This window comes from Dendrobates tinctorius, unplaced genomic scaffold (assembly GCF_039654945.1).
Source record: "Dendrobates tinctorius isolate UK_male_01 unplaced genomic scaffold, ASM3965494v1 ptg000030l, whole genome shotgun sequence".
NCBI lineage: Eukaryota > Metazoa > Chordata > Amphibia > Anura > Dendrobatidae > Dendrobates > Dendrobates tinctorius.
Window position 1 is genome coordinate 46,697,132 of NW_027361698.1, and position 18,244 is coordinate 46,715,375.

General features: G+C 46.2%; 1 protein-coding gene across 9 annotated transcripts in view; it reads right to left on the bottom strand.

The window, feature by feature from the left end:
• SCLT1 (sodium channel and clathrin linker 1) overlaps positions 1 to 18,244 on the bottom strand; it is a 312,009-nt gene that overhangs the window by 209,409 nt on the left and 84,356 nt on the right. For 8 of the 9 annotated variants that reach the window (XR_012231549.1, XM_073572079.1, XM_073572084.1 and 5 more), the window contains 2 exons: positions 11,051 to 11,121; positions 10,628 to 10,718 (listed from right to left, as the gene is read on the bottom strand). Coding sequence is in view for 8 of the 9 variants with exons in the window: in XM_073572079.1 (XP_073428180.1) it covers positions 10,628 to 10,718; positions 11,051 to 11,121 (162 nt within the window). In the remaining variant the exon portion in view is untranslated. The remainder of the gene's footprint in view (positions 1 to 10,627; positions 10,719 to 11,050; positions 11,122 to 18,244) is intronic. The other variant, XM_073572082.1, reaches the window with a different exon arrangement.

An 18,244-nucleotide genomic window follows, 5' to 3' on the forward strand; every position in this document is an offset into this window, starting at 1 on the left:
CTTAAAAGAAGGAATTGCTTAATCAACCATGTACAGTGAGTAAGACTAGCTTCAGACTAGCGTTTTGGCCCGCAGCGCACAGCCGGCGCTAAGCCCCGCCCCCTCCGGTCATCTCCTCCTAGTGTCGCACATCACTGCATGCAATCTGCACACCCTATCGTTAGCATAGGGTGCGCAGACCGTGCGCTAGTAGGATTTTGAGTGCGCTGCGCCCTTTTGACGGTGCTCCGAGCGCACCAAAATGCAACATAGTGCATTTGGTGCACCGTCAAAAGGGCGCAGCGCACGCAAAATCCTACTAGCGCACGGCCAGCGCACAGTCTGCGCACCCTATGCTAAAGATAGGGTCTGCAGATCGCATGCAGCGATGTGCGACACTAGGAGGAGATGACCGGAGGGGGCACAGCAGGGGGCGGGGCTTAGCGGCGGCCATGCGCCGCGGGCCAAAACGTTAGTCTGAAGCTAGCCTAAAAAATTAGAAACTGAGGATTTAACTCATGACAAATATTAACTTTTATAAATAGGTCCTCATACCTGTAATGCATCCCATAGGTATGGAGTCTCTCCCTGAAGCAGCCGCATCCCCGCCATCAATCATGTCTCTGTAGCGTCTGGGCCCCGCCTCCCATAGCCGTCCATCATGCCCCTGTGCTGCCATCTGTGCCCCACCTCCCATAGCCGTCCATCATTCCCCTGCTCTGCCGTCTGTGCCCTGCCTCCTATAGCTGTCCATCATGCCCCTGCTCTGCCGTCTGTGCCCCGTCTCCTTCTGTCTCCTATGCCAGCGCCTGCTCACTCTGTGAAAACAGTTCTCGGGCATGCGCAGTGCGCGCTGCCCGTGAACTGATATCAGGCGATCACGCCTGCGTGTTGTGGAGGCCCAAGATCCTGCCCCGCAGTGTGTGTTATGATGTATTCACACTGTGGGGTTGGATCTGGGGCCTCCACAACACGCAGGCATGATCGCCTGATGTCAGTTCACAGGAAGCGCACACTGTGCATACCCGAGAACTGTTTTCACAAAGCAGGCGCCGGTATAGGAGACAGAAGGAGGCGGGGAACATACAGCAGAGTAGGGGCCTGATGGACGGCTATGGGAGGCGGGGCACAGACGGCAGAGCAGGGGCATGATGGATGGCTATGGGAGGCGGGGCACAGACGGCAGCACAGGGGCATGATGGATGGCTATGGGAGGCGGGGCCCAGACGCTACAGAGACGTGATTGATGGCGGGGAGGCGGCTGCTTCAGGGGGAGACTCCTGCTTCGGGGGAGACTCCATACCTATGGGACGCATTACAGGTATGAGGACCTAGTTATAAAAGTTAATATTTCGGCATTACTGGGGGTCAGAAACGGAAGAGCCACCTTCACAGAATGCAGCCTTAGTGCTGCTGAAGTTGGCTCTTTTAGTTAAAAACGCCCGGTGGGGTGACAGGTTTCCTTTAAAGGGTACTCAGTTGCTTTTATATAGATATATTATGCTCCCTGATTGGTGAGGGGCCGCAGTCCAGGAGCCCCCACTGATAACAAAAAAAAAAAAAACGAAGGTTTGAAGTCCAGCGCTCATAAGCTCGAAGGCCTTAGGTCCTGTATGCAGCGCGCACCCAGAGCAGTGCACCGGCTTATTTGAAAGTGTATGGGCTGCTAATTTGAGAAATCAGTGCACACATAACAAAATGATAAGCATACTTTAAAGTATAACCATCATATTAATTTTAACTTTCATAAATCCATAGTACACAAGACAATAAGCAACTTCGTAATAACTTAGAGAAATCTGCTTCTGCCTCTACCAAAACTGATCAGTCATTATCAAAATTCTCTAAAATCTGTATTCAGTGAGGACAGACTTTCCCATTACTGAGATAGGAGATGGCGGCTGCTACTGATAAGATTCTATGAATACAGATTTTACCTCAGAATTGAGAAATTTGATAATGACGGATCAGTTCTGGCAGATTTCTGTGATAAGATATTACAAAGTTGCTTATTTTCATGTGTACTATTGAATTAAGAAATGAAAATTAGAAGGATGGTTCCGTTTTAAGGATAGGCTTTAATGGACTGAATAACACCCTTAGTATACCTGCTAATTAGCATAATGAAGCCAGGTGGTCGCACCGTTTACTTGTTCTTCTAACACTGCAAATACCACATTGTAGTGAATAGGATGCGTGGCTGTACTAGGCACAGCTGCCAATATAGGCATGATGCCACTGAAGGAGGATAGACAGCATGAAGCGTCGGCTAAAGCACAGTGCGCCATCCACTGTATCCAGAGGTTAGAATCACACAGCTCAAACACGAAGGACTATAATGGCAGCTTTAAACTAACTGAGAGACTTATTAAGATGCACAATCAATTCATAGTACGGTCCCCGCTGTTGTACTGCCCTTCCCCCACACAGCTCAGTCAGTATCACATTTATCTCTGATGTACTCAAATTGTAATTAGAGATGAGCGAACCTTTCAAAGTTCGGTTCAGTGAACTTCCCGATGTTCGCCGTACGGTTTGTCGAAAATACCCAAATCCCATTGAAATCAAATGCATAGACAACACCTTAAGGGAGGCCAAAAAGCTTCCCAAGCAACTCAAACTAGGGGCAGACACCAGGAAAAGTGGCATCAATTGACCCAGAGTACTAATAGTAAATTTGTGCAGCATGGATGAATGGGACAGGGCATTTCTAGCTGAAACATTGATCAGTAACAGGAGGGATAAGCGACAGGTGTAGGCCTGGTGCTTTGAGAGCCCTGCCAAATTCAGACAACACATATGAAGGAGACCCAACTTGGAGTCCAAACATTTCCAAAAATGATGGGCAGACAACAGGAAAAGTAGCATCAATTTACTCACAGTAGAAATTTGATAATAGCACAGCAGCAGTCAGCCATGGGCCATGCATGAGGTATCAGGGTCAGGGCTGGCATTTACAGCTTGGAATTGAAGTTTTAATTAAGACAAGCTGGGTGAGGTACTGGTGTAAGCCTTCTTTGCTGGGTGCCTGATACCTCATGCAACTGCTAAAACTGCTTTTCTGAGCAGCTACACTCAGGTGGCACAAATATCAACTTGGTAGACCACTAATGTTATAAAAATTTATGGATAGTAACACAGGTAGATGACTTAAAGTCCAGGCCTTCCGGTTTGGGAGCCCTACTGCTACAGGCAACAGATATGAAGGAGACCCAACTTGGAGTACAAATATTTCCAAAAATTAGGGGCAGACAACCGAAAAAGTGGCATCAATTGACCCACAGTAGAAATGTGATAATGGCACAGCAGTAGTCAGCCATGGGCCATGTATGAGGTATCAGGGTCTGGGCCAGCATTTAGAGCTTTGAATTGAAGTTTCAATGAAGACGGGTGGGTGAGGGACAGGTGTAAGCTTTCTTTGCTGGGAGCCCTGATACCTAACGCAACAGCTGAAATTGGATTTTTGCTCAGGCACACTCAGGTGGCACAAATGTCGGCTTGGTAGACCACAAATGTTATAAAAATGTAAGGATAGTAACACAGGTAGTTGACTGATTAATTCACTTACAGTAGAAATTTGATAATGGCACAGCAAGCAGCAGTCAGCCACGGGCCATGCATGCGGTATCAGGGTCTGGGCCAGAATTTAGAGCTTTGAATTGAAGTTTCAATGAAGACGAGGAGGGTGAAGGACTGCTGTAAGCTTGTTGTGCTGGGAGCCCTTATACCTCATGCAACTGCTCAAACTGCTTTTCTGCGGAGCCACATTCAGGTGGCACAAATATCAGCTTTGCGGACCCTTAATATTATAAAAATGTAATGATAGTAACACAGGTAGTTGACTGAAAGTAAGTGAAGGCCTGCCAGTCTGAGAGACATACTGCTACTACAGGCAACACACATGAAGGAGAAAGGAGTCCGAACATTTTCAAAATATATTGCCACACACCACTAAAATGGCATCAATTTCCCCAGAGTAGAAATAGTATAATGATGCTCTGAGACCCCTTCCACTATAAGCAACCCACCAGATGGAGACCCAACTTGAAGTTTCCACATTTAAAAAAAATTGTTTGCAACATCAGCAGCAACAGCAGGCACAGAAGCCACGACAAAAGTGTCACATCCTGCAATAACCCAAGATAAAAGCATCAGACTAAAAAATCGACACCATCGCCCAGTCTGCGATTGGGGTGCAAAAGTCATTGGAGATCCATGACTTGTTCATCTAGATGAAAGTTAGGTGGTCTACACTTTCAGGGGACACATTCTGAAAGAACGCTGGCTGCCAGGCATGACAAAATCTCTAAGGCCAGACAGGCGAGTTCAGGCCACTCTTCCATTTTTGAAGACCAAAAAACCAAAGGGTCCAAATTCCCCTGATGACACTGATATTGAAATACTCCTGCACCATCCTCTCCAGTCTTTCAATAGAGTCAGCCTTGGACTCTGTTCTGCTGGTGCACGGACTGGCCTAAAACATGTGTGAAACGACCCACAGAAATTGCTTATGCCACTTACACTGCTGCTGCCAACATTTCTGCGTTGACGACTCGACGTTCCCGAGGATTAGAAGGCTATAACTGCGATGCACACTGTGTGTCTCACTGCTGTCTTGGGGAAAAACACTCTTAAAGCAAACCTGTCACCTGTTTTGCCCACTATAAGATGTGGCCACTGTCTTTCAGGGCTTATCTACAGCATTCTATAATGCTGTAGATAAGCCCCCGGTCCAACCTGAAAGATAAGAAAAATACATTATACTCACTCGGGGGCGCGGTCCAATGGGTGTCGCAGGTCCGGGTCCGGCGCCTCCCATCTTCTTGCAATGCCGCCCTCCTGCTTGCTTTATGGCTCCCCGGCATCGCGCTCCTCTGCAGGCGTACTTATCTGCCCTGTTGAGGGCAGAGCAAAGTACTGCAGTGCGCAGGTGCCGGGAAAGGTCAGAGAGGCACAGCTGCCTGCGCACTGCAGTACTTTGCTCTGCCCTCAACAGGGCAGATAAGTACGCCTGAGAAGGAGCGTGACGCCAGGGAGCGATTAAGAAGCAGGAGGGTGGCATCGCAAGATGGGAGGTGCCGCACCTGGACCTGCGACACCCATCGGACCAGACCGCGCCCCCCCTTCCCCGGTAGGTATAATAAAACTTGTTTTTCTTATCTTTCATGTCAGACCGGGGGCTTATCTACAGTATTATAGAATGCTGTAGATAAGCCCTGAAAGGCAGTGGCCCCATCTTATAGCGGCCAAAACAGGTGACAGGGTCCCTTTAAGATTGTCTACAGACGTGTTTTAATACTCCAGCATGCGTGCATCCCTTTCCAGGAGGGGAAGCATTTGGCAAAATTTACTCTTGTATCTAACAGAGTGGAAACCCAGTAGTCATCACTATTTCTAAACCTAACAATACGGGCATCATGTTGCATATAGTGCAGCAAGAAGGTGCTCAAGTGACGGGTGCTTCCATAAGGTCTAAGTCTATGGTGTGTTGGTGGCAAGGTAACACTTAAGCTTACCTCCTCTGTCTCCTCCCGCCAAACACAGACAACAGAGAGGGGATCATTATCCTCTTCATCTCCTGTTACGCACTCATCATCTCGTTCATCTCCATTTGTTCCTTGGCTCCCGCATATTCACTTAGAGTTTGTCTGGTACCATGAGTCCCCCTTGATCGCTGTAATCCACTCTCCCATGGCACCCTCCTGTGCGATGACAATCCGGAACTTGGGCCCCGTCACACATAGCGACTCACCAGCGATCCCGACAACGATATGAACTTGTCAGGATCGCTGGTGTGTCGCTACATGATCGCTGGTGAGCTGCCAAACAGGCAGCTTCACCAGCGATCAGCACCAGCGACGACGAGTGGGCGCGTCGCTGTGTACCTTAGTTACCAGCGTGCTGATGCAGGGAGCTGGTAACCAAGGTTTCTAAGCGCCGCGTGGCACTTAGAAACCCGCTGTTTACCTTGGTTACCAGCTCCCTGCACCAGCGCGCTGGAAAAAAAGGTACACAGAGGGTTTCTAAGCACCACGCGGCACTTAGAAACCCGCTATTTACCTTGGATACGAGCTGGGAGCTCTCTGGTTGTGGCTCTCCCACCTGCCACACGCAGCGATGCGTGCTGGCTATCGGGAGACCAATGACCCAAAAAAAGTCCAGAGCTTTCAAGAACGATCAGCGATACCTGGAAGGGGGGCCGGTCGCTGATATATGTCACACACAGCGATCTCGCTGGTGAGATCGCTGTTGCGTCACAAAACTTGTGACTCAGCAGCGATCTCGCTAGCGAGATCGCTGTGTGTGACAGGGGCTTTAGAGGTATGGTTATCCCTTCCGCATCCTCCTCTGCTTCCACCTCTTCCTCTGGGACCACTACCTCTTCACACAGACTATTCAAAGTGTGCTCCAGCACATACATGACCGGAATAGTGATGCTGATGACGGCATAGTCAACGATAACCATCTTAGTAGCAATTTTGAGACTGTGCTGAAGGGTGAAGAGGTCCATCATCTGTGCCCACTGAGCAAGCATGATTTACACCACATCTGTACTGAATTGGCAGAGGCTATGCAAAAGGACATACTGCACCAGGGCTCGCTGCTGCCACAGTCACTGCAACATGTGCAGAGTGAATTTTCACAGTGTTGGCACATCGCATATTAAATGGTTATCCGGTAGCCGATAGACCTCTGTAGCAATGCAAGTCGATGACCTGCGGGGTGCGAACAGAGAGAGTGAGCACACAGCTTTCCCTGGCTCCAGGTTCAGTGCAGACAGCCATTGCTTTAACTTGGCCTGGATACCTGTTCACAACTCTTGTCTCATTAAGGGAGAGATTGAGAGCCAGATGGAGTCCCTAGAGGAGAGGGAGGAGGCAAAAGCAGTGGAGGAAGTGATAGATACACCAAGGACAACATCTGCAAGGAGTTTGTATGTTCTCCCCGTGTTTGAGTGGGTTTCCTCCCACATTCCAAAGACATACGGTGAGCTCCATAGGGGACAGTGCCAATAATGTCTGTAAAACACTGTGGCATTAATGGCGCTATATAAATGAGTACAATAGATAAATAAATACAGAAGTTTGTTTCACAAGGCTTGGGGATTCCAAGACTTGTGGAACAGCCCCTTGCCCGACTACTCATAAAGCCACCAGACTCACCGAGTGAGCGAGATGTAACGCCCCTGCCCATGTTTGCACGGCCAGGTGTCAGTGGAGAAATGCACCCTGGCAGACAGATTTATTCAGGGAACGAGTGATGTTGTCTGCGAGATGCTGGTGCAGAGTAGGCACAGCTTTCTTTGAGAAGTAATGGAACTTGGACAACAGGAAGTGGGTAAAGCGAGAGCCATCAGCTTTTGGAAACAAGTCTGTATCCACCAGGCAGAAAGGCAGCATTTCCATGGCCAACAGATTGGAATTGGTGGAATTCGGGCTCTTACCTTTGGCATGTATAGTAGGAAACATTCTTTTACGGGACCACAACTGCGGGACCAAGGGCTGGCTGCTGTGCTGAGAGAGGGTGGAGTAGGGCAAACACGACAAACTACTGGACTATGAGTGAGGTGCAGGGTGAGGTGTTATGGTTGATTGAGAAAGATGTGGTGTGCGCGGTGAAACAAAAACAGCAAGCACCTTCACTTCCATAACAGCTGATGGGCTCTCACTCCGATTGTAGAGGTTAAAGAAGTGGAGGTTCTGCGGCCAGATAACTGTGTGAGGACACTTGCCACTGTGACGGAGGAAGAAACAGCAGACGTGGTTGATGGGATGGTCGTGGCTGGGGAGGCAGGCTTGTTCGTATTTTAGTGCAGTGAAATTCCCAGACTAAGACATGTTAAGGAAGGTTGGTTCATGCATGTGGTAGTCAAATTATTGCAATTTTTGCCTCTTCTGAGTTGTTTTTTGCAAAGTTGACAGAAAACGAGAGTTGGGTCATCCTTTGCGGTCTCACAAAGGTCCAGGATAGGCAACCCCTGCCGCCCCTGCAAACTGTAGACTCGCGACCACTGCTTGCCACAAGCAGAGTTGTGGCTGAGGATGCAGTGCTTGAAGTGGTTGCGTCACTCTGTATCTGTGCGGCAAGCCACAATGTAACCTCCACGTCTTTCTCCTCTGCTTAGTTACTCAGCTGCATGCCTCTGGGTTCACACCAAGTGGGATCTACAATCTCATCATCATCCTCTCTGTTCTCCCACTTCTCCTCTATCTGCCTTGACAGCACAGTCAAGTCCGTGTGCGCCTCTGGTATCTGAGTCTCATCAGGATAACCTCCACCCCCAGGGGTTACCTTCTGGTGACAAGGGTTTGCATTCTTTCAGACCCTACTGACCTGGATCCAACAGGAAAAAATTTTGGGCATCGGTGCAGATGCTTCCTCCTCTGGATTCTGTGAATCTTTGGAGCAGACCTTCGATGCCCGTGGAACAGAATGTGTGAACAGCTCTGCAGACTAGCCCATCTGTGGTTCCCCACAGTCAGTTGGGAGGTTGGAAAGTTGTGGCGCAGGGGGAAACAAAGGTAATTGGGGTGCCACCTCTGTGTGTGATGTTAAGGTGGAGAAAGAGGAGAGGCCACTTGATGCAGCGCTTGCCATCCACTGCAGCACATGCACTTCCTGTCCCTCATCTACAAGGCCTGTCCAGTAACAGATGTTAATTGTCTTTTGATAGGATGAGCCAGTGTTTGTTCACTAGCGCTTTCAGTAACATTACCACCTAACCCACGTACACGTCGAACACCAAGCCTATTTCCCCTTCCTCCACGATCTCGCTTTTTCCCCTCATGCTGGATGGACCCTTCCCTTCTTTTAATCAGCCGTTTCACAACCATAGGCCCAGACCTGTCTGTCACCTGTCACTGAATTAAAAATCACTATTTATTTTCTGAAATGGTGTGTCCGAACAATATTAGCCCAAACAATTTTGATTAGGAAATGTGAACTACAGCCTGCACCCTAAAACTAGTCTAAACAATTTTGATTAGAAAATGGGGCCTGGTGCCTGCACCCAATAATAGTCTAACCTATATTGATTGGGAAATGGAACCTCTTGCCTGCACCCCAATATTTGCCCAAATGATTTTGATTAAGAAATGAGGCCTCCTGGCTGCACCCCAATATTAGCCCGAAGGATTTTGATTAGGAAATGGGGCCTGATGCCTGCAACCCCATATTATACCAAACTATTTGGGTTAGGAAATGAATCCTGATGCCTGCATCCCAATATTTGCCCAAAATTGGATTAAAGGAAATGGGGCCTAATGTCTGCACCCCAATATTTGTCCAAATGATTTGTATTAGGGTCCTCCTGTATGCACCCAATATAAGCCAAAACTATTTGGGTTAGGAAATGAATCCTGATGCCTGCATCCCAATATTTGCCCAAAATTGGATTAAAGGAAATGGGGCCTAATGTCTGCACCCCAATATTTGTCCAAATGATTTGTATTAGGGTCCTCCTGTATGCACCCAATATAAGCCCAAACTATTTTGATTAGTAAATGGGGCCTGGTGCCTGCACCCCAATATTAGCCCAAACGATTTTGATTGGTAAATGTATCCTTCTGAGTCCTGACTGCAACACAGTCTTAGCCCAAATGACTTGGATTAAGAAATATGGACTCCTGACTGCATAACACTAATAGCACAAATTAGTTTGAGGCTGGAAAGTCGATTTCACATAGGACAGGATCCTATCTAACTCTATGTCAGGGGACTCAAGCTCAGCAGAGTAAATGGGCCAAACACACAAAAAAAATTTGAGCTGGGGTCAGCATTCCTTTCAAACTTAATACACCCCGTACACGCGCGGCTCCGCTCTGTACACCTCAAACACGCGCGGCTCCGCTCTGTACACCTCAAACACACGCGGCTCCGCTCCATACACCTCGAACACACGCGGCTCCGCTCCGTAAACCTCGAACACACGCAGCTCTGCTCCGTACACCTCGAACACACGCGGCTCCGCTCCGTACACCTCGTACACACGCGGCTCCGCTCCGTACACATGAAAAAAATTTGGTGAAAGGACCTCTTTAAATCATACCTAATGCCTGTGGCTTTACTAGACCCATCCTTCAATATTCTACTCTCCAACACGATAACAGTCATATAGCACATATAACATATCCAGGTTGGGAACGGGTAAAAAGGTCGCCCTTTAAATAGCAAAAAGGAGGTAAGGTTAAACGATGGCTTATTCCCATCTAATACCGAAACATGAAAAGAGACCACTGCTGGAAAAGCCACAAAACACCAGACATATGGCTCAAAATAATTATTTAGAAATATTAAAAATAAACACTATACATAAAAGGTCAAATGAGGAGGAAGTGGTGGAAGAACATCAATAACCAATATAAAACACAGATAAAGTATAAACCACATCAAATCCGGTTTTTATAATGATGCAAGGAAAAAATGTCAGAAAAATATGTAAGAATGGAACAATCACTACAGCTATTGCACCCAAATCCTAAAATCTAACACAGAGTGGTATAGGAATTAATGCCAAATGCATTGCTTGCCCATAATGTGGGGGAATTGATGGGCCCACCATGTTGCCCCCAGGATTCCAGTTTGACCTGACTTCAGTGGCAGATTCTCTTCCTTTTTATTTATGGCAACCATAAAAAAAATGACTTACCTTTCTCGTCATCTGCTCTTCCAGAGTTTTTACAGCTGTAGCCATTTCTTCGGTTTTCATATTTGCTACTTTTACATCCAATTTTGTTTGCCTGTTAATACAAATTGGACCAAATAAAGAGGCTATTACGACACCCACATACTGTGAAAAAGCATTTTCACAGTCTGTACTTATAGGCTCGAAGTAATATAAGCTGAGAAATCTTCAGCACATGTGGAAAATGCACTTCGGTTGACAGCAAAATAGTTACAAACACGCAGGAAAAATTTGGGATCCCATTAGTGAATTATTACATTGTAAAGACTATTTACAGGCGTCCTTCGACTTGCCATTTTCTACTGCTGTCCATGTTTCAGGCTTCAGAATACTGCAATATCTAGGGACGATTTTTACAAAAGATCACTTTACAAATACAATTCTCACCTTAGCTGTTTCTGGAGCTGGTCGATCTCCATTTGTTGCTCGCTCACTGTATGCAGAAACTGTTGATTGGTCTAAAAAAAACAACAAACATTGTTAATTAGCAATACAAATATTCTGATAAATAAGGTTACGACTGCAAAGTATCAACATAAATAATACATTAGTTGTGTATAGTATATAATCCGCATACGGTACAGGGTGGGAAAGAGGCCGTATTGTGGTTCCATCTCATTTTTAGACATTCAGCCTGTAGTAGTATAAACGAGTGATGGTAGAGGTATATACATAACCAACCATTACATATCCCCTTATCAGTTCTAAAGAATGCCAGGGTGTCTACGGTGCTCTGTTCACAGCTCACGTCCAGACCTATGTATTCGCATTCATCAAGACTGGCGTTGTTCACACCAGCCTTGATGACGGGGGTGCTGGAGTCAGCCACTCTTGCTCTATGAAGAGGTGCACGCCTTTTACATGAATCTGGAGCGTCTGAGGAGTACCGTGCGCCTCACCAGAAATCTTACTCCAGTCAAGTACTGGAGTGAAATCTCTGGCAAAGGGAACGCCACAGTTTGTCACAAATTAGACAAGTTGTGACGTCTTGCCCCCATGCGAGCTCCATTCAATGTGTTGGAAGTTGGGAAAAATTGACGTAAAGATGTCAAAAGTCTCAGTGAGTTGCGCCAAAATTTTGAGAATTTTCAACACTTTGATGCCAGCATTCTGCCATGAAAGTTTTGATGATTTTGGCCTACCATGTGCCGTCTCATCCTGCAGTCAGACTCATTCAATCTATTCCAATTCCTCCAACATCAGTATACCATGTAGATAACCAAGAAGTTGGGAGCAGACAAGGGGCAGAATGACTGCAGGATCAGACTATACAGCATTTTTCTATGGTCCGTTACCAATCTGATCTATAGGCGTTATGGAGGGAGCCAAGCAGGTATATAATGAGTACACTCCTTCAGACTACATTCACATAATGAGTATTTCCTGCAGCAGTTCTGTGCCAATTAGCTGAATTAGGTTACATGCGTTTTTGAGGTTTTTTTTTTCCATGTGTTTATCACATTTTTTTCAGCTGTGGTTTTCACGGATAGAGAACGTAACTATTACAGTCTATGGCACAGCTGGGCCAAGTGCGGCCTTAAGGCTGTTCTCTTCTGGCCGTGGCATTGCTCGCCGCTTCCCCCGCTATCCACATCCTCAGGAGAAATACATTGGTGGAGGGCAGGGCCGCCGTCTCCTTCTCCCACCAATCAGAGTGTGCGACTGAGACAGCAGAAGTGGTGACGTCACTACACTGCATCTGCTGTGCGGAGAGTCAGTGCACTGGAGACCAGAGCAGACTGATGGGGCATGATATAGATATAATGTTTGAATGTATGAAGGAGGCTATGTGCTGGCTCATATTGTATTTAAGAGGCTATAAGAGGGCTCATATTGTGGGGGTTGACACTGTATACATGAGGCTATGTGGGGGCTCACGCTGTACATAGGCTATTTGGGGGCTCATATATTGTATGTAGGGGATTATGTGTGGGCTCATACGGTATAAATGGGGATATCAGCATAAGTAATTCTTCAAAATATTAAGTGATACAATTATGATTGCATAATTATCATTAATCTGCTAATATTAATATTAAGCAGAATTAATTTCAGCCTATTGATATGGCCTCCAGAACAGTCACAGTCTCTCATGTGGCCCCTCAAGAAAACTACTTGCCCCCTGGTCTAGGAGGTTGCTCACATGTCCGCAGACTGTATGTCCATACAAAAATCATGGATACATCTGAGAATCACGGAGAAGTCTGTTTTTTCCAGCGTCATGGATGAAAATTACCACACAAGTCTATAGGTCAGTGACCATCACGGATGGCATCAGTGTACAGCCCATGTCCCTTTCATCATTACCACTGTAAAGGAGAGGAGAAGTATTGTCATTCACAATCTTATCTACCCATCCACAAACATTTCGGATGAAACACTTATGGTAAAAACCGACACATGGACCATACACTAATGAATACCTGATGAAAAACACGGATACCTTTTTTGTTTTGTGTATGTGAATACTATAGAGCCTTAGGGACACATTTGGGTAAATCTTTGCATCATGTTTTCTACTGAACAATCAGTGAACTAAAAGAATTTAACGCACCCATTTTTCCCCAGCACTGATGAGGCGGGTATCAGGCACTTGTCATTATGAAATTGTAAGGGCAGTTCGAGAAAGACAAAGGACGAGTCACAAGTATATCCTATAAAGTGAGACATAACATACCATGGTTTTATTAAAGGGTCTCATGTTACCTCACCTAAAATAGGGTCTAGCACCTGCCTGTGATCCCATAAAGATCCCGGATGCATATGAGAGTATCCTCGGGAGCTCCAGCAATTCTGCACCACTAGTCCTGTCACTACCTCGCACCACTTCTAAATAGGACAAGAAAACACAGAACATGGCGCGCTCACCGCCATTTGTGCTTACTAATGATATGATGATGCACGCCATAACAACTTGCAATAATAGTCTGGTACGGCGCGCTCACCGCCATATGTGCTTACTAATGATATGATGATGCACGCCATAACAACTTGCAATAATAGTCTGGTACGTGTGCTTATGCCGCCATACTCAACATGCAGTAATCCATGAAGATGCCTTTTGCATGAAACAAACGCATGAATCATTAATACCTGAATGGCTGAAAATTCCATTTTATACTAATCAGATAAAGTGAATAAAGCCGGAGGAACACGATGGGCCATGACAAGGAGTTCTTTTCTCTCAGCTCCAATCTTCCGTTCATACGTTACACAGGACACTGCGCTCTCTAGTAGGCTCCCTCTGAAATGAGGCCTCGGAAAGGTGGATTTTCTCTTCCCATTTATCCTACACTACGTAGTATGAGGCCCACAGCTGACTAAACACTTACAAAGATGGCCTTTCTAGCATTTATTGCTGTTCAGTAGCTGACAGCATGATCCGATCTCGGTGGTGGATTATGTCAGGAGATGAGTCAATGTCCTGCGTGGTCTCATAACGCCCAATGACCACATAACACGAGCATGAGACTAATCAGGACTGAAATTGTATACTACAGGAGAAATGGCTTTTAGGCAAACAGAGAGGCTGATATGAAGGAGTCACTCACACTATTGTCTGCCTGGTGACAACACACCCTTCAGTTTAGAAATGAAAATTAACATGCAATTTACTCTCCCAGTAATATTGGAAATGATGACATGGCCAAGTCCCCAGCGGCAACAAGAACCCCTATGTTTTTGTTGGTAATGGGGGAAACAGTTTTTTGATAATGACTTGTAAATCATTCATTGTGAATCATATAACAGCTCAGCAGAAAATGTCTACTGAACTGGCAATAACAAGAAACAAATATATGAAAAACAAAAGATAAAATGTGGAGTTACTTGTATTACTTAATAGGCACCATGGCCCAAATTTCTTTAAGAATGGCATTTTGTATGCCAGCCTTGATGTAGTGGGGTTTTCCACTACCAGGACAACCAATTCTTAAACAAAATGTTCGGCCCCAATAAAATAATAGAGCTAATACTCACCTCCTGTGCCGGCGCCGTTCCCGCTGTGTCAGCACCCGCTCTCCCCCTGGGGCTGTGCTGCGGTGTTGTGTCACGTGACACCGGCGCCCAAATCGGGACAAACGGGACATAAAGAAACGCCAGGGCTGCAGCTCATCCCGTACTTCCTCTTCAAGTTCAGTTTGTCTGAATGTGAAGACCGTGATGCCAATGCTGATTGAGCACTGGCCATTACAAGTCATTCCAGAGCATCACAGCCCCGGGGAGAGTGAGTGCCAACACAGCTGAAACGGAGCCATAACCGGAGGCGAGTATAGGCTTTATTATTTTTATCAGGGCCGAAAGTTTTGTTAAAGAAGGGATTATCCTAGTAGTGGACAACCCCATTAAGATGAGCTCGTGTACATTTCTGGAGTTTGTGGAGTAAATGATTATGAATCTGTCGAGGCGTGCTTGGCCACATTATGTTCCACCTTACCGCTGCTCACTTTTTAAAACGTTGTGTTGTTGGAGATAGCTGCGGCGTAAAAATGCCACAAGTCACAAAATATTTTCGCAACTTCAAGCTGCGCAAAACTTTTGAGACATTTAAAGTAGTTTTACATCTGTTTTCTGTTTGAAAGGGAATCTGTCACCCCATTTTAGCCCTATCAGCTTCCGGCACCACCATCAGTTGTTTATCTACAGCATTCTGTAATGCTGTAGATAAGTCCCCGATGTAACCTGAAAGATAAGATAAACGAGTAAGATTATACTCACCCTGGCATCCGGTCCAATGGGTGTCGCGGTTCCGTCCGGCGCCTCCTATCTTCATACGTTGCCGTCCTCCTTCTGCCGTGGCTCCTGCACAGACGTACTTTCTCTGCCCTGTTGAGGGCAGAGTAAAGTACTGCAATGCGCAGGCGCTGGACCTATCTGACCTTTCCCGCTGCCTGTGCACTGCAGTACTTTATTATGCCCTCAACAGGGCAGAGAAAGTACGACTGCGCCGGAGCCATGGCAGAAGTAAGAAGGAGGATGGCATCGTATGAAGATAGATAGACAGACCGCGACAACCACCGCACCCGACCGCGCCCCCCGGTGTTTATAATCTAACTTGTTTTTCTTATCTTTCAAGTTGCATTGAGGGCTTATCTACAGCATTACAGAATGCTGTAGATAAGCCCCTGATGGCGGTACCGGCAGCTGATAGGGCTAAAATGGGGTGACAGATTCCCTTTAATGAAAACAGACATAAAAGTTAATTCAGGTGACTTAACCACTTTCTGACATTGGGCGTATATTTACGCCGATGTCGGACTCACTCCCTTTGATGTGGGCTCCAGCGCTGAGCCCACATCTTTCCCGGCACATATCAGCTGTTTTGGACTGCTGACATGTGCCTGCAATAGCTATTGACTAGTTAAATGCCGCTGTCAAACGCTGACAGCGGCATTTAACAAGCGCCGGTCACTGTTTTGATATTTGTATACTTTGGCTCTCTGACTGAGCACTTCACCCCTCAGCCTCAGGCGTTTTTAATTACAGAAGGATCCTACCTTCCCATATCAACATAGACTATAGCCTTAGAGTGGATTCACACAAGCAAGTTTCTAGCAACGAGAATCACCTTACCTTGGCTGTTGGGTACACATTTATTGGCCAACTTATGTACTAAGTATTCTACATTTTTCTAGAGCAGTATTGCAATTCATATGTCATATTTCATGTTTGCATGCTACAGCGGTCATGCCACTGCAGCCAGGAAAATAGAGGACAGGCGGGAGCACAAGAGACTTGAGTGAAAAGGGTGGCCCGAAGGCCAAATAAATTTTCAGCTAACTATCTATTTAAACTATTCAAAACTATTTTCTAATACTGTATGCTTTTATTAAGAATTCCCTACTGTTCCCTAACTACACTAACAGCCATTGTATTTTTTTCCTTACTTCCTGTGTGGTGACTCTTTGATTGAGAATCCCAGCGCATGCTGGGATACTCAAACAAAGCGTCATAAGGGTACAGAGGCTGTGGTCACTGCTGAAATCTCTGCCGCCTGCCTGAAACGAACCGTCATCAGTGACACTCATTTCAGGGGTTGGGATAGTCCCTGATCTGTCTCAGGGCACTGTGCGATGTACACAATGACAGCAGGCACATTCTGTTGCCAGATTAGATCAGTTGTAACGAGCTGGCAACACAGAGGAGAGTGAACCAGGGCACGATGTCAGAATACCAGCGGCGTGAAGAGAACAGCGTCATCCCTGCAAGTAACAACACTTGTGGGGGAGGCGCTGTCATCTGCACGCCAAGTACCCAAACACCGTGCTCTGTCAGAGTTTTTCTCATGGTGCTAGCGGGGATTTCACCGAGGTCACCGCAGTTCAGCCAGAATGGGAACGGAGCCTCAGTGACCGGACGTAACCTCAATGACGTCACCACCGGTGTCTGAGGCTGCGCTCACAGCAGCTCATTCATCAGTGGTTCTCAGCCGGGACAGTCACATCTTGGCACCGTCCAGGTTGAAAACAGTTTATCCCCCAGACATGGATTACGGCGTGGGACAGAACGACGGACAGGTATGGTATATTGTTTTTTTAATTTTAGTTTTATTATTATGCTCTCACTGTAATTAGAGGCAGCAGGTGTCGGATGATGGGATCAGTAGTCCCATCAGCTGACACCAGTGACCGAAGGTAAACTTTATACCTCTGATCACAGCTGAGCGCTCACGCGGTCTTTTGACAGCATGGGAACCGCGGCTCTCTGAACGGCGGGGATGATTTCATCGCCGATCAGAAGCAGTGTTTGCCACACTGCCATGCACATGACAGCGCGACAAATACCCAGTGTTCGGGCAGCCGAACCCAAACAGTAATACGGACTACCTGGTGAAGTCCGTGGTCGGTGTCCGTGCCCAAACAGTAGGTGTTTGGTATGAACGCCGAACTTTACTGTTTGGGTTCGCCCATCACTACTCAACATGCAATGCCCAACATGCAATGCCCAATAGAAAATTAATTCCTTTAAGACGCAGCCTAATTTAACTTTTCGTTTTATAACCATAACATTTTTTTCAACATAGCCATATAAGATTGTTTTCTCAGGACGAGATGTAATTGTAAAGCACACAATATTTTTTTAATCTTATACCGTACAGGAATATGGGAAAAAAAAATTCCAGGTGCGGTAAAATCGTGAAAATGAAAACACAATTCCACCATTGTTTTTTTCCTTTAAGACATTTACCATATGCGTTAAACAATTTTAATAGGTTGCATTTTTACAGACACAGTGATGCCAAATATGTATTGGTTTTTATTTTTTACATTTATTTTTAACTGAGGAAAAGGATTTACATTATGATTTTGTTTGTTTGTTTGGTTTATTTTCACTGCACAGATTTGTAGTAGTGAAAATCACAGTATCCTATGAAAGCTAGCTTGTGACTGGACTCCACTGGAAAATAAACATGGCAGGCCCCCACCTTTCTTAACAATCCAAAGGCAGCCGGCTACTGCATCGTGGCTGGTCCAATAGATGCCCGAAAGAACACCTGGACAGGATTGCTTAAAGGAAATTTGTCAGCAGGTTTTTGCTGTGTAATCGGAGGATAGCATGAGGTAGGGCATAAAGCACAAATTT